A 20,099-nucleotide genomic window follows, 5' to 3' on the forward strand; every position below is an offset into this window, starting at 1 on the left:
TTCCTTCTCCTGACAGTGAAAATCTGGCTGTGATTTTCATGGGTGTATTTATTTGTCAAATGCAGTGTATGTAGTCAATTCTCCAACCCCCAACAGGGTAGCCTATGTGATGGTGCCCTTGCATAGGTAGACCTTACCTCCCTGATAGAACCTGCCAACTGACTTTTGGATGGAAGGAAAAAGAAAGGAGTGAACACAGGAAGGGAAGGCTTTAAAAATAAAAAAAAAAAAAAATGAAAAACTGTCAACAACTGCTGCCCCAATGTATAAAGAGTACCACTGCTCTTGTTTATGATACTGTCAGAGAATGTTGTTGTCCCACTCCCATACAACTGCTTTGGCTGTCGCTTAGCAAGGACAAGAAAATGGTAACAATTGTAAAAATTATGGGCAAATAACTATGAGGAATAAACACTATGAAAAATTTGGACTTACCCCTCTAGCAGCAAGTTCCATTTCAGTACTATCCCAGTGATCAGTTTGCTCCAAAAAGTAGATCATTTCATCAAAAACATCTTCAAACTTCTTTGGATTCTACAGAAGAAAACACATTTTAATCCTGAACTCAACAACAAGGCTCTGGCGTACAAAGTAAGCAAGTTACTTTTCAAGGCACATTTGTCAGATCTTAATTCAATTAGATTAATTAATTGAATTAGAATATAGTTTCAAGCTATGCCAAATGAATTTGATTTTCTATTTGGTTCTAATTTGCAGAAGTCAAGACTAAGATTCTTAGTCAAGGGTCACCGCAAACTTTTTACGACTCAAATAAGTCTGCCTCTTGAAGTCAGTTCTGAAGATGAAAATCTAATTATAGGGGACACTATGTGATGCTTTCGGTGCAGAACTGCTCCTTCCGGAGGAACTCTAGTTCAGATCCCCGGTTTCACCTGCCAGGAAAATGTCAAGAGAGTCATATAAGATTTACATGGGAATTTCAAAATAATTAATACCACTTTATGTTTCCTTAGTACTTTATCTTTAAAGTTGCTTTCCCATGTACTGTTTATTTAATCATTATAACAACCTTCTGAAATACAGTAATAAATAATCCTATTGATTAAATGAGGGAGTTGGGGTTCAAAGAGATTGGATCTGAAAACCAGGTGTGTAAATGGCTCAGGAAAGGCCCATCTGATTCTCCTCTCATCGCCTGGGCAAACCTCACAGAAAGTCAAGCCATTCCTCACATCTCAATGGAATTCTTGTCACTGCTTCTGCCTTATTCAGTCCCATGATCATAAATGAATAAGAGGCAGCTGGATTTGTATTCCAGACTTTTGCAACCAATGCTATTTCCTGTGACTCTTCCTGAACGCGACGAGGGGAGGTAAAAGATGAGGTATTAGTGGTAATAACAGTGGGGTAATTATAGTAGATGATTCTCACCATAACATTCACAAATTTTGTGGCAAATCAGGACTAACCTGATGACAAACAACTTGGTAAAAAATGGTACAGACTTTATACACAAAAAATAAATCAAGCCAAGAAGAAATCAACGTTCTTTGAGTTATTTATCTTTAGTAAGTGAACCTTTACAATTATCTAGAAAAGCTTTTTCTCCTATTAAAATTTAATGTACTTTTTCATTTCAACCAAAAAGACAATTAAAAACTTGCCAGCAAAGCAAGTTTACCTTTCGTGCTTTAACAATTAAAGCAGATAAAATCTTCCTTCCACTCTCAGCAAGGAATATCCTGTTGGCTGTTTCTGAAAGAATTACCTGAAAAATCACCCATTCCCAAACAAAGAAAAAAGAAACATATAATGAATTTGAATGGACATCCAACTTCACAGCACATCTATGCAATAACCATCCTAATACAGTTAATGGATGACACGTGATGCTGTGTCAAAACGCAGACACAGAGAAAGTCCAAATTCATTAAAAGAGCTCTTGAAACCACAAAAAAAATTAAAGGTAGATAAATTTGAATTTAAATTCTGTTCAGTACCTTATTAGAAAATCTAAAGTAAGTTTTATATAGCCCCAAGACATAAGAAAACAAAGATATTTTGTTATTAAATGACCTTATTTAAAGAAATCGATGATTTTAGAATTGACTCAAACTTTTAAAAAAGAACCTAGAATACACACTGTTGATAACAGAAAAGGTTTTTATTTTAGGCAGCCATTTTTGTACACCTGCAACCATCAAAATATCCTATTTTGGGGGCCAGCATTGTGGCACAGTGGGTTAACTGGCCTCCTGCAGTACTGGCATCCCATGTAAGTGCTGGTTCTAGTCCCAGCTGCTCTACTTCTAAGCCAGCTCCTTGCTAATGCACCTGGGAAAGCAGTGGAAGATAGCCCAAGTTCTTGGGCCCTTGCTACCAACATGGGAGCCCAGGATGGAGTTCCTGGCTCCTGGTTTCATTCTGGTCCAGCCCCAGCTGTTGCAGCCATCTGGGGAGTGAACCAGCAGATGGAAGACTTTCTGTGTGTATGTGTGTGCGTCCCTCTCTCTGTTGCTCTGCCTTTCAAATAAATAAATAAATAATTTTTTAAAAATATCCTATTTTAGGGCCAGCCCTGTGGCACAGCAGGTAAAGCCTGCATTGCCAGGATCCCATATAGGTGCTGTTCAATTCTCAGCTGCTCCACTTCCAATCCAGCTACCTGCTAATGCACCTGGGAAAGCAGTGGAAAATGGTTCAAGTGCTCAGGCCCTTGTACCCACGTGCAAGACCCGATGAAGATGCTGGCTCCTGGCTTTGGCCTGGCCCAGCTCTGGCCATTGTGTCCATTTGAAAAATGAATCTGTGGATAGAAGACTGCTTTCTCTGCCTCTGTCTCCTTCTCTCTCTTTCTGTAAATCTGTCTTTCAAATAAAATAAATAAATCTAAAAAAAAAACTGTATTAAAAAATCTTATTTTGACAAAGTGTGGTGGATGTGGGAGAGGACGGTGACAAGTAGAAATAGATGAAGGGGAGTAGCAGAAAAGAGAAACAAACTTGGTAGGGTTGGTATCTGGCATCAGAGACAGGGATGATAAAGAGCAAAGAGCCATATTGTCGATATGCACTGGGCTCTCTAACTTGAGGGTGAGATGGAGCAGCTGGGTGAATCTCTTAATGTTAGACAAAATACCTGAAAAGCCTGTCGAATACAGTGAAGTTTGGCAAGAAAATCACTGTCTCCCAGGCACTCCAACATTTCAGTTCTATGTAATAAAAAGGGGAGATAATTGTTAAACTACATTCAAGAGCAAGCCTACAACAAATCTGGATTCAAACAAGGCTTAACCTCAGGACTTTAATATAAAACATATGTCTTCTCAAAACTGACAGAACATGTTTTTAAAAAGTTTTTTTTTCAACTTGGGTCTAAAAAGAATTATTCCCAGTTCTCATAAACATTTTAAATAAACAGTACACAAACAAAACAACAGCACCTTCATACTTTCCATAAACATAAGCAAAACTGAAATGGTACCTCAGTACTCTTGAGGAAATTTTTCCTTCTTCAACTAAATGCATGGCTTCTTCATAAAAAGGGCAGTGGCAAAGAGACTCCAGGCTGTAGGTTTGCCGCCCTTCTCTGTGCTCTGCAAGCTACAGACACAGTGGGTTAGAACAGGCTATGCTGACACAAGAAGAAAAGCTACACAAGCAAGAAAATAGGATCTCACTGATGTCAAAATATACTAAATTGGATTAATGCCCCCCAAAAATCACAGTTGTACAATAATAAGATTTGAATTCACTTTTGCTTCAAAATTCAGTTGTTGAAAAGTATAACTTTGTAACAAGCTACATTCATTTTCTTTCTTAAAATTTTATTTATTTATTTGAGAAGCAGAGAGGTAGGGTGGAGAGAGAGAGAGGAAGAGAGAGGGAAAGCAAGCAAGCTCCCATTTACTGGTTCACACACCAAATGCCCAGGCACTGCAGATGTTAGGAGCCAAGAACTGAACCCAAGTTTCCCATATAGGTGACAGGAACTCAATCAGCTTGGCTGCCTACCAGGGTCTGCAATAGCAAAGAGCTGGAGTCAGGAGGCAGAACCAGGAATCAAATCCTGGTATTCCAATGTGGGAAGCAGGTGTCTTAAACACTAAGTTAAATGTCTGCTCCTTACTTCATTTTAAATCCAACTACTTATATCAATAGTGCACAAGAAAGCAAGATCTTATAGTTCATGAGGAAGACTAACTGAGGAGGCGGCTGCTGTCATGCCGTGGTGGGCAAAGCAGCTGCTGCTGTGACACTGGCATCCCCCATGGTGCCAGTCCATATCCTGGCTGTTCCACTTCCCAACCAGTTCCCCGCTCATGTGCATGGGAAAGCACTGGAGGATGGCTCAAGTATGTGGGCCCCTGCACCCACTTGGGAGATAAGGATAAAGCTTCTGGCTCCTGGCTTCGGCTTGGCCCAGCCCTATCTATTGCTGCCTTTGAGGAATGAACTAGCAGATTGAAGAGCTCTCTCTCTCTCTCTCTGTCTCTCTGTCTCTCTGTCTCTCCTCTCTCTGTAACTCTGCTTTTCAAATAAATAAAATCTTAAAAAAAGAACAGAGGAGGAAGCATTCAAAAAAAAGGCAGGAGGATTTTATTATCCAAGAAATACTTAAAAATATTACAACTCGGCAGGCGCCGCGGCTCACTAGGCTAATCCTCCGCCTGCGGCGCCGGCACACAGGGTTCTAGTCCCAGTTGGGATGCCGGATTCTGTCCCGGTCGCTCCTCTTCCTGTCCAGCTCTCTGCTGTGGCCCAGGAAGGCAGTGGAGGATGGCCCAAGTCCTTGGGCCCTGCACCTGCATGGGAGACCAGAAGCACCTGGCTCCTGGCTTCGGATCAGCGTGGTGCGCCAGACGCAGCGGCCATTGAAGGGTGAACCAACGGCGAAGGAAGACCTTTCTCTCTGTCGCTTTCTCTCACTGTCCTCTCTGCCTATCAAAAAAAAAATTACAACTCATGATTGTAAATTGTGAAATTATTTATGAAAACATCAAAACGTTCTATTTGGCTATTCTAAGAAAATTGTTTTTATGTAGCTTTGGTTAATTTATTTTTAGATTTATTATTTGCTGGTGGCTGCTTAACCTGCAGCACCACAATGTCTGCCCCATAACAGCTTTTTTTTTTTTTAAAGATTTTATTTCTTTATTTGAGAGGTAGAGTTACAGACAGTGACAGGGAGAGAAACAGAAAGGTCTTCCATCCACTGGTTCACTCCCCAAATGGCTGCAATGGCTGGAGCTGAGCCAATCCAAAGCCAGTAGCCTGGAGCTTCTTCTGGGTCTCCCACATGAATGCAGGGACCCAAGCACTTGGGCCATCTTCTACTGCTTTCCCAGGCCATAGCAGAGAGCTGGATCGGAAGAGGAGCAGCTGGGACTAGATCTGGCGCCCACAAGGGATGCCAGCGTCACAGGTGGAGGCTTAGTCCACTACACCATAGCACTGGCCCTTGGTTAATTTTTGTATAACTGAAAAACAGCCACTTGTTCCTGGCTAGGATAACAACTTTATAAATGGATTTCTACTCTCTGACAGTTCATCAACAACAATTGTAAACACCATATAGCCAGTTGAGAAAAAAACCTCTGGGGTGATTTAAATTTTTAACATCAGGTCATTCATGGAGTAGAGTCCTATATTTTTGTCTTCTTTTAAGCATGTTTTATTGAGATATAATGAAAATTCCATAAAATTCACCCTTTTAGGACTTCAGTCTTTTTCAGTGGTTGAGCAAATCCCATTGTATGGATAGAGACCACGTTTTCATCCATTCCTCACAGCTTGGGTTGCTGGCACTTTGGGCTATCATGAGGAATGCAGCTGTGAACATCTGTGTACATGTTTTGTGTTGGTATGTTTCCAGTTCTCCTGGTACACACCCAGGGTCACTAACTCAATGTTTTTTTATTTTCTGAGGAACTGTCAAACTGTTTTTGTAAAGTGGCTGTCCATTCTCCATTACCCTCAGCAATCTATAAAGATTTGAATCGAATTTTTCCACATCCTCAATAACAAGTGTCATTGTCCATCTTCTTTACTATAGCCACCATAGTGGATGCGAATTGATTTTGCATTCCAAATGATTCATGGTGTTGGCATTTTATCACTAACTTATTGGCCATTTATGTATTTTCATTGTAGAAGTATCTATTCAAAACCTTGATCCCTTTTTCAAACTGGGTTATCTGTTCATTTATTATTGAGTTATAAGAGTTCTTTGTATACTTTAATTTTTCAAGTTTTACTATTAAGACATTTATTTATTTAATTTGAAAGGAGAAGAGAGAGCAACAGAGAGAAAGATTTTTCATATGCTGGTTCACTCCCTAAATTGCCCCAATATCCAGGTTTGGGCCAGACTAAAAGCAGGAGCCAGGAACTCCATCCTGATCTCCCGTATGGGTGGCAGGAGCCCAAGCTCTTGGCCATCTTCCACTGCTTTCCCAGATGCAACAGCAGGAAGTCGGACTGGAAAAGCAACAGCAGGGATCCAAATGGAGGCACTGATGAAGGATTCTGGTGTCATAAGCAGCAACTTAACCCACTCTGCCACAATGTAAGTCCCTATATTTTCTTTTTTTAAAAAAGACTTGTAAACATATTTATCTTTAAGGCAGAGCAACAGAGAGGGAGGGAGGGAGGGAGAGAGAGAGGGCTCGCTTGCTTGCTCTTCTATTTGCTGGCTCACTCCTGAAATTCCCAGCCAGGGCTGGACCAGACTGAAGTCAGAAGCCTGGAATTTCATCAGGGTGTCCCACATGGGTGGATGGGGCCAAGCACTTGGACCATCATCCACTGCCTCCCAAGAGCATTAGCAAGGAGCTGGACTGGAAGCAGAGCAGCCAGGATTTGAACAGGTGCTCATAAGGGATGCCAGCAACACAAGTAGTAGCTTAACTTGGTGCACCACAATCTCAGCCCCAAGAGTTCTTCACATATTCTAAATACAAGCCCTTTGTGATACATATAATTTACAAATATTTTCTCCCATTCTGCTATTTTTTCACCTTTTTGTTGATATTAGTTGACGCACTTAAGCTTTTACATTCATTCATTCAAGAAACAGAGAGAGAATGTGAGTTCTTCCATCTTCTTGTCTGCTCCCCTCAACAGGTTGAAACCAGTAGCTAGAAACTCAATGCAGGTGTTCCACGTGCATGGAAAAAATCCAATTACTTGAGCCATTAAGGCAGCTTCCCATGGCCTACACTAGCAGAAATCTGGATTCTGGAGCAGAGCTGAGACTTGAATTCAGGTACTCTGACATGGGATGTGGGCATCTTAATTGACGTCAACATCTAAGCTAAACACCTGCCCCAGCTTTATTTTTTCCCCATAAAATCCAATTAGTCTATTATTACTTTTATCTCCCTTAACCTTTACTTCTCATCACACAGAACATCAAGGTTAGCCAGGGGTGAGTGATTAGGGTCTTTTAAGGTCTTTCCTGGGTGTGTGCATAGCCTGATTCCCAGTAATAGATTGAGTCTTTTTCCCAAGCCCCTTTTGACAGTCTCATTGCCCAGTTTTCCTATTCCAAAATTTTAAAAATTTATTTTCATCTTATTTGAAAGACAGATAGCAAGAGAATCACAGAGAGATAGGGACAAAGATCTTCCATCCACTGGTTCACTCCCCAAATGCCAGCAACAGTTAGGGCCAGGCCAGGCTGAGAGCAAGGATGTCAGAACTCCATCCAGGTCTCCCAGGTGGGTGACAGGGACTCAAGCACTTGAGCCATCCACTGCTGTCTCTCACGGCAGGCATTAGCAGCTGGATCAGACATGCAGTAGCCCACACTCAAACCACGTACTCTGATATGGGATGTAGGCATCTCGGGCCTTGACTTAACACTTTGCCAAAAGCCCATCTGTGCTCCAACTCTTTTATCTCCAGATATTATGGCCACCTCAGGCAGCTGCAATGGTTAACAACTGCCAGTGATTTCTTTTCAAAATGGCACTAGGGATAAGACTTTGCACTCAGAGTGAGCTCTAAGTCAGGTCACAGAACGACAAGTCCTGAGATTGCAGCTTTGCAGAGAGTTGTCGAATAGTAAAAGTTCTCCAGGCATAGGGCTTTTGCGAAACACCAAAGCCATTAAATTCCTTGCAGCAGCTGCCAGTTCCTGGCTTCCACAGCTCCCACAGTTGAAAGACTTGGTTTTCATGACTCATGTGGAGAGGGAGATGGAGACAGGGCAAACTAAACACCCACAAAGCTCACGGCTTTTATGAAGATTCAACCGTTTTTCTTGAATAAACATTCCTTGAAATGTTGCAGGTCTTCTGTCCATTTTCAGAGTTCTAGAAATGTTGATTTTCACAGCTTTTGCCAGTGTCCTCTTTGCTTTTGTGAAGGCCCGGTTTGGCCATCTTTACTCCACTGCTCCCTAAGTACTTCTCCAGGCCTTCGTTCTGGCACTTCACATGCATCTGGTGCTGTACCACATGCTTTGACTTGATTATCTCATTTATTTCTTACACTAACTCGTAAGTTAGGTACTATAATTATCCACATTTTACAGATGAAAAGTAGCAGGAACTTGTACCAAGTCCCATAACTAAAAGATAAGATTTAAATGCATGCACATTATTCTAGGATATTTGATCTTTTTAAAGAAAAAAAATTTAAAGAAAATTTTTAAAGGAAAAAATATTTAATTTGAAAGATGGGAGTGGGGGTTGGAGAGAGAGAGAGAGAGTGACAGAGAGATAGAGAGGGAGAGAGAGAGAGAAAAAAGAGAGAAAGGCAGAAAGTTCTCATCTATTGGTTCATTCCCCAAAAGCCTGCAACAGCCAGGACTGAGACAGGCAGAAACCAAGAACTCAATCTGGGTCTCCCATGTGGGTGACAAGACCCATGTGGGTGAGCCATCACCTGCTGTCTCCTAGCGTGCACATTGGTAGGAGCTGAAATCAGAATGGGGTCAGCACTCAATCCTGGGTACTCTGATCTGGAATGCAGCTCTCCCAAGCAGCATCTCAACTATTACACTGCAAACCCATTCCCAGAATTTATACCCTTAAGCACTAAACTATACCTTCTCTACCCAAAGAACCAGGGAATAAGAAGTTTCAGCAAATATGTCTATTAGACTATAGGCAATATAATACCAAGAAGATGTATTGATATGACATTCTCCAGCATTATGTATTCTCTGCTGTTAACATCTCCCTTCATATTTTAAGGAACATCAGTTTTCCTAAAGGCAAAGTATTATGAGGTTAAAAAAATAATCCTAACAACTTTTATGAAGTAACTCAGAATGGAATTCCTACCAGGGGAAAAAATCCAAGAAGGAAACTGGGGCTCTAATTAAGCTCCAGATAAAATAATTTATACTAATCAAAAGTGAAGAAATCCAGCAATAAGAGATTCCAGGTAAAATCTTGACTGATTGGTCTACTTAGCTTATTTGTTGTTTTGGCTAAAGTAATCATTTAAATAAGCCTCCTAAAATAGGCCTGCAGCTGTGAAAAATAAATCACGCTGAAGATTTAATACCAACTAACAGTATAATCAACTGTTCTTAAAGGATAATGGCAACTCAGAAACATTTATTTAAATCATTAAGCTTAAAAATTTCAAAGTAAAAATCATTAAAATGTTGGTTGAAATTCTCATTTTAGAATACATCTTATAGAAAGAATTTTTCAATGAAATTTCCGAAAACTTTTTCAACAGTTTCAGAAAAAGTTAACATTCAACTAGAGCTGGCAAGTTACTTCAGAAGCAGAGGTCAACAATACAGTTTAATCCCAGATCTGGAAACATGCAATTTACCAGAAAAAGGGATTTTTTATTTCTGTGTGAGCTGAGACTTGAAATAGCCTGTATTTTTAAATTATTCTTCCCTCAAAGGGGCATATTTAAAAAATTCATTTACCTATTTTCAATAGAAAAGTAATATGATACTAGTTTATAGGAAAGCATCATCCTGTCTTATTAGTTATCTCTCCTATTTCACAAAGGCTGTTAAAAATGACCATGGAAGAAATTAAGTCAATAACAGTAACAATAATAATAGCTACAATAAAAACAGATAATTCCCACAGATGAAGCAACCAGTGAAAGCAATGCTTAGGGGTTAGCTGAAGATTTCAAACATCCTAAATTACTTTTCTTGCCCTCTACAAGTTTGGGCCTCATCTTCCAAGGCTTGTGCTGACTTTGCTGAACGTGATATAGTATTTTCAAAAGCCTTAATTCATTATCCCAGACCATGAATGAAACGTCTGAAGGCTCAAAACTATTTTAATAGTTAAAATATTTAATATTTTAATATAGATCATTCTCATATGTTTACATTTTCTTTTAAAGTCAACCACCTAAAATTACAAATAGAACTTATATTTAAAGAAAGCAGGATGCTAGCTCTCTGTATTCCTACTTTATTAGGAGAAAAGAAATTAAAAAAAAAAAAAGGGAATGAACCTACAACAGCCACAATTCAAACTGGACCTCATGATTCTCTCATTCCAGTTACTCAGACCATAACACAAGAGGGCCAACCAGTGCAACTCAGAGTGCACTGTGGACATGATGAGGAGTGATTTCTGAGAATAAGTCCTGACAGCCATCACTTCTACCTTGCTCTCTTGGATCACTCCCTCGGGGCAGGTGGGGGGAAGCCAAGTATCATGCTGTGAAGATACTCAGAGTCCTACAGAAAACTCCACTTGGTGAGTCACTTAGGTCTTCCACCAAAAGGTAGCACAAATCCACATTCATGTGAGATCTTGGGAGCAGATCCTCCAGTTACAGCCACACTTTAATGCTTTCACAGCCTTCCCTCCTCAGATGATGATGATTCTTAATATTGATTGGTGCTGGGGCTGTGCTGTGCTATAGAAAGTTAAGCCTCTAGCTGCAGTGCTGGCACCCTAAATGGGTGCTGGTTCCAGTCCTGGCTGCTCCACTTTTAATCCAGCTCCCTGCTAATGTGTTTGAGAAAGCAGCAGATGATAGCCCACTGCTTGGGCCCCTGCACCCATGTGGGAGACCCGGAAGAAGTTCCTGGCTCCTGGCTTCAGCCTGGCCCAACCTTGGCCATTGCAGCTACTTAGGGAATGAACCAGCAGATGGAAGATATCTCTATCTTTCTCTTTCTTTGTGTCTCTCCCCCATCCCACCCCCCACCCCCGCCTCTGACTCTCCTTCTCTGTAACTCTGACTTCCAAATAAGTAAGTAAATCTAAAAAAAAAAAAATACATACACACATTGCAAAGTGGTAATTTTAAGAAAAACTAAGCCAACAGCTAAAAACTGCTCCATCTGTAATATTGATTTCTATTGCATGACAATCTTTTTAACAGATGGAAAGCTTAGAAGTACAATGTGATAGTACTCTAACATTGAGAAGGCTTTGTAGAACCTGAAGGAAACATTCTGCTAACTGAAAGAAAGTGAAATACAAAATATCACATATTGTGTGATTCCATTTCCATGACACGTCCGGAATAAAGGCAAATCCATAGAGGCAGAAGGTAGATTATTCATTGCTAAGGGCTGGAGGGTGTGGGGGATAAAGAATTACTGCTAATGGCTAGAGGCTTATTTCACATTCTAGAATTAGAAAGTAGTTAGTGTTGGTTGCACATCGCTGTGAATGTACTAAAAACTGCTGTAATATACTTTTTGTTAAAAGGGTGAATTTTATAGCATGTGAGTTAAATGTCAGTAAAGCCATTACACTAAAAAAAGAGACTTCAGCTGTGGTTTCAAACCAATGTTTGGCAAAGCTTATACTGGAAAATCTTGTTAATTACTTTCACAAATGATTGACCTAACTCGGAAAAAGCCTATGCCAGGAATTGTTTAAATCTAAATAGCCATTCCATAAGGGCACCAGTTCGAGATCCAGGTGCTCCACTTCCAATCCAGCTCCCTGCTAATTCGCTTGGGAAAGCAGCAGAGGATGGTCCAACATGGGAGACCTGAAAGACCCCTGGCTCCTACCTTCAGCCTCACTCAGCCTGGGTCATTATGATCATTTGTGGAGTAAACCAGTGGATGGAAGAGTTCTCTGTCTCTTCTCTCTGTAACTCCGACTTTCAAATAAATCTTTAAAAAAATCTAAATAGGCAAGAAAATTTTCTAGTATTTCAGAATAAAGGTTTCAAATGATCAAAAACTGTTTAGCTTCCCAAAGGGTTCTAATGTTATTTTCCTAATGACTTTTCCCATTACTTTCCCCTAACTTAACTTCAAGCACTTGGTATATAACAGATGCAATTAAAAATTATTTTAAAACATTTCTTCTAACATAAAAATTCATTTTGAAACACATTCTGAGATCATGCATTTAAACCCTAGAAGCATCCTTATGATGTTTCTTGACTATTTAGTCCTTTGGATGTGTATTTATTTCACATTTTATTTTCCATGAGGATTTTTAAAGTTTATTACACCTTTGTAATTTAAACAGCAAATTCAAAGTGAGTACAATGGGGTGGGAAGAATCACTATATTCCTAAAGTTGCACTTATGAAATGCATGAAGTTTGTATTCCTTAAATAGAAGGTTTCTTTGGAAAAAAAATAAAATAAGTACAATGAACACTTGGCAAAATATATTTCAAAGTTATATATAAAAAAGAAAAAAGAAAGCTTTCAAACTGCAAAGTGAAGGTCTGTCTCTACACAAACCATCTACGACATAAGCATTTACAAATCAGAAGGAAAATATCTATATCAATAGTCAACAGAACAGAAAAACAGCTTTCCAATGGACCAAGTGAAGATACTGTGTTAACTGTAAACATAATAGTGCAACAGGACTTTTAAAATGTAAGCAATTCAAGAGGCAATATGATAAGCAATGGCTAAAATACACACATGCAAATTGTGGGGAGCAACTCGGACTAGACTAAGTTACTGGAATTAAGACTTATTCTATGCATCTGCTCTCCCACAATATGGCGCTGGGAGAGGAGAAAACAGCTTCTACACAGCTGCCTCCAGTTCAACCAATAAACTGTAGGACTTGCTCCTGATTGGAGAGCAGCGTACTCGGCGTGTGGGCAGCCGAGTTAGGATTGGCGGAGGAGGACTATAAAGGAGGAGAGAGACGGCATGCACCAGGAACATCTAAGGGGAACACCTGTGCAGCCCCCGAGAGAGCCGGCCGGCGGTGTGCCGCTCCCCTGCGGAAGTGGGGAATGTGGCAGGGGGAACCGCCCTTCCACGGAGGTGGAAGGGTCGGTAGCCAACCCGGGAAGAACCAGCAGCAAACCCGGGGAGGGCCGAGCAGACGAAAGAACAGCGCAGGGTCCTGTGTCGTTCCTCCACGAAGACGGGGAGCGACATAATGGTGCCATGACTCGGATATGAAGCCTAGGCAGGGTTCAGTGTCGTTCCTCCACGAAGAGGGGGAGCGACACAAATGAAAGATTACAAATCAGCACCGCTTTGAAACTGAGACTCAGAGTACAAAACCATGGGCCACTTCAAGATTTCCACACTTGAAAACAAATTCACACATCAGTTATAGATGTAATATTATTCATATGCAAAAAGATTTCTAATGCCTAAAATCTATCATAAAAGTGCAAATATCCTGATACAAAGTTACCCATCTGTGATTTTAAGTTATTTTAAGCAGAAAAAATTATGAACTTTTTTAAATTTAAAACTTATTTATTCTTCTATTTCTTTTTAAAAATTTTTGAGACAATGTATTTTTAAGTTGTAAAACCTAGTCAAAGGCTTAATGCTCTGCTAAATAAAGAATTCAAGTAAACAGTAAAAAGATCATAACTCAGTAGGAATATAGGAAACAGCTAAAAATTTCTCTTACTAGTCTCTTTTGGTACAGAATTTGAATCTTAATAGAAAAAGTACTGATAGATCTATAATTCAGTGACCAACATTGTTTATACAGTAGTATATTTATATAGCCTTTTCTCTTCTGCATATATATTTGTATAATATAGCATATATTTCTTAATAACATTACAACCATATTCATTACATAAAACTTTTTTTTTAAGATTCATTTATTTATTTGAAAGGCAGAGTTACAGAGATACATATGCAGAGAGACAGGTCTTCCATCTGCTGGTTCACTCCCTAGACGGCTGCAATGGCTGGAGCTACGCCGACCTGAAGCCAGGAGCCAGAAGCTTCTTCTGGGTCTCCCAATCGGGTCCAGGGGCCCAAGGACTTGGGCCATCTTCCACTGCTTTCCCAGGCCACAGCAGAGAGCTGGATCGGAAGTGAAGCAGCCAGGACTCGAACTGGCGCCCATATGGGATGCTGGCACTGTAGGCAGCAGCTTCAACTGCTATGCTACAGTGCTGGCCCCTAAAACTTTTAATGCTCTCTTCAGTTAACATACATTCCTGGGGCTTGTGCTGTGGCATTGTGGGCTAAGCCTCTGCCTGCAGTGCCAGCATCCCACATGGGTGTTGATTCCAGTCCTGGCTGCTCCACTTCTGATCCAGCTCTCTGCTATGGCATGAGAAAGCAGTAGAGGATGGCCCAAGTGCTTGGATCCCTGCACCCACGTGGATGACATAGCAGTTGTCATTTGGGATACAACACAGCTATATCAGAGTGCCTGGTTTGAGTCCTGGCTCCGTTGCTTCTGATTCAGCTTACTGCTAACATACTTTGGGAGGCAGTGGTGATGACTCAAGTACTTAGGTCCGTGACACCTGTGGGAGACTTGGACTGAATTCTGGGTTTCTGGCTTCAGATCGGCACATTTCAAGTTGTTGTGGGCATTTGGAGACTTAAATAACAGACAGAAGATCTCTCACTCTTTTTGTCTCCCTGCCTTTCAAATAAAAAAAAATTTTAAATCTAGTTCTTATTAAAAAGACTGCCCTTTATTATTTTAAAATTTTATTTGAGAGACAGAGAAACAAAACTTCCACCTACTGGTTCATTCTCCAAATACACACACTCAGAGGCCAAAACTGGAAGCCAGGAACTCAGTCCAGGCATCCTATGTGGGCTGCTGGAACCCAATGATTTGAGTCATAACTATTGCTTCCCAGGTGTGCAATAAGGAAGCTGGAATCAGGACCTAGACCTGGGATACTGAACCCAAGTATTGATATAGTATGTGAGCAACCTAACTGGTGTGATTTTTTTTTTTTTTATTTGTTTGAAAGCCAGAGTAACAGGAAGAGACAGAGAGAGAGAAATCTTCCATCCACTGGTTCATTCCCCAAATGGCCTTAACAGCCAGGGCTGGACCAGGCCAGAGCCAGGACCAGGAACTCCATCCTGGTCTCCCACATAGATGGCAAGAGCCCAACTATTTGGGCCATACTCCGCTGCCTTCCTTCAGGCACATCAGTAGGAAGCTGGATCAGAAGCAGGGTAGCCAGGACTTTGATGTGGGATGTTAGCATCACAGATGTAGCTTAATTCACTGCACCACATGCCAGTCCTGCAACTGGCCTTAACAATGAGGCCAAACACCCACTCTGAAGAATCTAAACATTTTAAAAACTCTTGATATACGCCGAATATTGCCTTTCATTAAGCTAATAGTTTAAATGCCTCATTCATAATCTATCACATAAGAAAATGCCCATCTAAGTATATGCTTGGGGCTGGCATTGTAGCATAGTGGGTAAAGCCACCACTTGTGATGCTGTCATCTCATATGCATACCATTTTGAGACCCAGCTGCTCCACTCCTGATCCAGCCCCCTACGAATATACCTGGGAAAGCAGCAGAAGATGGCCAAAGTGTTTGGGTCCCTGCACTCATGTGGGAGACCCAGAAGAAGCTCCTGGCTCCTAGCTTCAGCCAGCCCCAGCCATTGCAGCCACTGGAGAAGTGAACCAGAAGCTGGAAGATTTCTGTCTCTTCCTCCCTCTGGTGTAACTCTTTCAAATGAATAAATCTTAAAAAAAAAAAAAAATAAAGTATGTGCTTACACATCCACCTCCTCAAAGAGTCTATGAGCTCCTATAACATTCATCTTTGCATGCTGGTATCTGCTATATGCTAAATAAATGATGACTGAAACGAAATCACAGCCCAGTGGCAAAACCATGCTCTCCAAATGAAAACAAACAAACAAACAAACAAAGAAACCCTCATTAGGAACATACATGTCCTACCTCGGCTGCTGAAGCAAACGAATCAGTTGATGCTATACTCAAGGTGTCACGCAGGCCAAAGTCATCCACGTTCCCCTTCATTGTGACATCTGTATCTTTATCTTAAAAGCAAAAAGTGAAAAGTTCAGAAACTGATACACCTTGTCTCTGCCATATGCTATTTTCTATAGGTATTTTTTCTCCCTGGTATTTATTTAGACTACTAGATCTAAAAGAAAAACAACATAAATCAATGGAATATAATCTTTTTTTTTTTTTTTTGACAGGCAGAGTGGACAGTGAGAGAGAGAGACAGAGAGAGAGAGAGAGAGAAAGGTCTTCCTTTGCTGTTGGTTCACCCTCTAATGGCCGCTGCGGCCGGCGCGCTGCACTGATCTGAAGGCAGGAGCCAGGTGCTTCTCCTGGTCTCCCATGGGGTGCAGGGCCCAAGCACTTGGGCCATCCTCCACTTCACTTCCGGGCCACAGCAGAGAGCTGGCCTGGAAGAGGGGTAACCGGGACAGAATCCGGCGCCCTGACCGGGACTAGAACCCGGTGTGCCGGAGCCGCTAGGCAGAGAATTAGCCTATTGAGCCGCGGCGCCAGCCAGAATATAATCTTACAAGACTCTCAAAGAGTATCCATTGTTTGATCCTGAAACCCTGCCATGCAGAGAAGAAAGTATTATAAAGCAGATAATTTTCTTAAATCAAAAAAGGATCACATGTAATTCTGAAAAGGGCTTTTGCATATATTTATGTAATAAGTATAGTTGGCTTACCCACTACACATGGTAAAATTAACATATATGCCAAAACCAGTTTGAAAGACAGCAATTTATTTGTGATTGGTCTGGCCCAAACTGGGAGAACTGGAATGTTCATTCAAATCCAGTGAATTATTTTCATAAAATGTCTGAACAGTCACTCGTAGTGAGCTGATCAATTTGAGCAATTCCAGAAGACGTTTGTGAGTTCTTCAGGCTTTAAGACCTACTTTCGGGGCCAGAATTGTGGCAAAGTGGGTAAAGTTGCTGCCTGCAATGTGGGCATCCCATATGAGTGCCAGTTCATGTCCCAGCTGCTCCACTTCCCATGCAGCTCCCTGCTAATGGCCTGGGAAAAGCAACAGAAGATGGCCCAACTGCTTGGGCCCTGCTACCCACGTGGGAAACCTGGATGAATCCCCTGGCTGAGCCAGGCCATTGCAGCCACTTGGGGAGTAAATCAGATCTTTCTATCTCTGTCCCTCCCTCTCTGTAACTCTGCTTTCAAATAAAGAAATCTTAAAAAAAAAAAAAATGTACTTTAGGCCGGCGCGGCAGCTCACTAGGCTAATCCTCCGCCTAGCGGCCCCAGCACACCAGGTTCTAGTCCCGGTCGGGGCACCGGATTCTGTCCCGGTTGCCCCTCTTCCAGGCCAGCTCTCTGCTGTGGCCCTGGAAGGCAGTGGAGGATGGCCCAAGTACTTGGGCCCTGCACCCCATGGGAGACCAGGATAAGTACCTGGCTCCTGCCTTCAGACCAGCGCGGTGCGCTGGCCGCAGCGCGCCTGCCGCGGGGGCCATTGGAGGGTGAACCAACAGCAAAAGGAAGACCTTTCTCTCTCTCTCTCTCTCTCACTGTCCACTCTGCCTGTAAAAAAAATGTACTTTAAAAAACTGAACAGCCAAAAAAGATCAGATCTAGGTTCTTGATGCTTAGTATGCTTACTAGAGAGCCAAATATACATATTACTGCCCCAATGATTTTAAAGGGCTGAAAACATTTAAATACTTCCAAAATTATCAATCTGTTCACACAAAGACAGGCAATACACAGAATTCTGAATGGAGGTGTGAATATCTTTATATTTAACATTAAATTTTCAAATAAATTCTTGCTTACATAGGTGACTACACTGTAGGAATCTGTATACTTCAAGAATTATCAAAAGTATGAAAAACAAAGAATACAGATTTTTCTCATTTTCATTCTCAAACTGTTTTTCAGACACTTTATCCTCTATAAAAAGAAACCAGAAATCTCCCTAGCTTTTTATTCATCTGAATTTCCATTCCATCATTTCCCCCTAAATAAAACTCATTACTTTTACCAGAAATCTTACTGGTAAAATTCTTTTTAAATCTCATAAGTATCAGGAAACATAATTTGTGATTCTATATAGGAAGTATAGTTTAGTTTAAACTAAAGAATTGTACAACCAATTATATTCCATGTTCTAAACCAAATAGAAGTGAGAATAAGGCTCGGTTGGTAACAGATCATTCCTATTAAGTATCAAAAATGAAAATGAGGCCAGTGCTATGGTGCAGTGGGTTAAGCCACTGCCTAAGACTCCAGCACTCTACATTAGCAAGAGTTTGGTTTGAGTCCTGCCTGCTCCTCTTCTCATTCAGCTCCCTGCTAATGTGCTGGGGAGAGCAGCAGAGGATAGCAGAAGCACTTGGAACCCTGCTACCAGTGTGAGAGACCCAGATGGAGTTCAGGCTCCTGGCTTCCACCTGGTCCAGTCCCAGCCATTGTAGCCATTTGAGGAGCAAACTAGCAGATGGAAGATCTTCCTTTTTCCCTCTCTGTCTCTGCCTCTCTCAAATAAATAAATAAATAAATCTTTTAAAATAAATAAATAAAAGCACCTAACTGGGACAGGTACTTGGCCTATGACGCCTGCGTCCCGCACTGGAGTACCAAGTTCAATCCCATGCTCTGGCTCCATTGCCAGTTTCCTGCTAATGCAAACCACAAGAGGCAGAGATGAAGGCTCAAGTAGTTGGGTTCCTGCCACCCATGTAGAAGAATTGGACTGAGTTTCTGGCTCTCATCTTTGGTCCCAGGGAGGGTCCCTGCAGGCACTGAGGAGTGAATAAGAGATGGGAACTCTGTGTCTCTGCCTCTCAAAAAAATAAGTAAAAATTGTTAAATAAATAAATGTACCTCATTTTTCAGCTTAAGGTCTTTCTAGAATTAAATGAGTATTAATGGGACAAAATCTAAGGCTACTTCAAAAATATTTTAGAATTTTACATTTTTCTATCCACACATAAAAGAAAACAACAAAACTTTTATACTTATAAATTGCTACAAAACTGGAATTTTGGGATATTCAATTATACAAAAAAAAAGTCCCATCATTCTCTTTTCTGCACACATAGTCTTTATTTTTTTATTTAAAGATTTATTTATTTATTTGAAAGAGTTATACAGAGAGATAAGGAGAGGCAGAAAGAGAGATGTCTTCCACCTGCTGGTTCACTCCTCAATTGGATGCAATGGCCACAGCTGCACTGATCTAAAGCCAGGAACCAGGATCTTCTTTCAGGTCTCCCACATGGGTGCAGAGGCCCAAGGACTTGGGCCATCTTCCATTGCATTCCCAGGCCAGGGCACAGAGCTGGGTCAGAAGTGGAGCAGCTGGGACTCGAATTGGTGCCCATATGGGATGCCGGAACTCCAGGTAGCAGCTTTACCCAATAGGCTATAGTGCCAGACCCAACATATAATCCTTTTTAAAAAAAATGCACATACTGGGGCCGGCCCTGTGGCATAGCAGGTAAAGCTGCTGCCTGCAGTACTGGCATCCCATATGGGCACCTGTTCAAGTCCCGGCTGCCTCACTTCTGACCCAGCTCTCTGTTACGGCCTGGGAAAGCAGTAGAAGATGATCCAAATGCTCAGGCCCATGCACCCATATGGGAGACCCAGAAGAAGCTCCTGGCTCCTGGCTTTGGATCAGCCATTGTGGCCATCTGGGGAGTGAACCAGCAGATGGAAGACCTCTCTCTCCCTCTGCCTCTGTCTCTCTGTAACTCTTTCAAATGAATCTTTTAAAAAAATGCACATACATATACAAAGATAATTCACAAACATTTTTTAAATGTATTTTTTAAAGTTTCATTTATTTATTTATTTGAAAGAGTTTCAGAGAGAGAGAGAGAGAGAGAGAGAGAGAAAGAGTTCTTCCATCTGCTGGTTCACTCCCCAGATGGCCGCAACAGCTGGAGCTGCGCTGATGAGAAGCCAGGAGCCAGGAGATTCTTCTGGGTTTCCCATGTGGGTGCAG

At 41.3% G+C, this 20,099-nt stretch overlaps 1 protein-coding gene across 3 annotated transcripts in view; it reads right to left on the bottom strand.

Moving 5' to 3' along the window:
• MIGA1 (mitoguardin 1) overlaps window positions 1-20,099 on the bottom strand; it is a 106,450-nt gene that overhangs the window by 16,204 nt on the left and 70,147 nt on the right. For 2 of the 3 annotated variants that reach the window (XM_008265037.4, XM_051857579.2), the window contains exons 8-12: window positions 16,059-16,159; window positions 3,445-3,563; window positions 3,100-3,172; window positions 1,643-1,729; window positions 436-534 (exon numbers count right to left, since the gene is read on the bottom strand). In XM_008265037.4, coding sequence (XP_008263259.1) covers window positions 436-534; window positions 1,643-1,729; window positions 3,100-3,172; window positions 3,445-3,563; window positions 16,059-16,159 — 479 coding nt within the window. The remainder of the gene's footprint in view (window positions 1-435; window positions 535-1,642; window positions 1,730-3,099; window positions 3,173-3,444; window positions 3,564-16,058; window positions 16,160-20,099) is intronic. The other variant, XM_017346160.3, reaches the window with a different exon arrangement.

This window comes from Oryctolagus cuniculus, chromosome 7 (genome assembly GCF_964237555.1).
Source record: "Oryctolagus cuniculus chromosome 7, mOryCun1.1, whole genome shotgun sequence".
NCBI lineage: Eukaryota > Metazoa > Chordata > Mammalia > Lagomorpha > Leporidae > Oryctolagus > Oryctolagus cuniculus.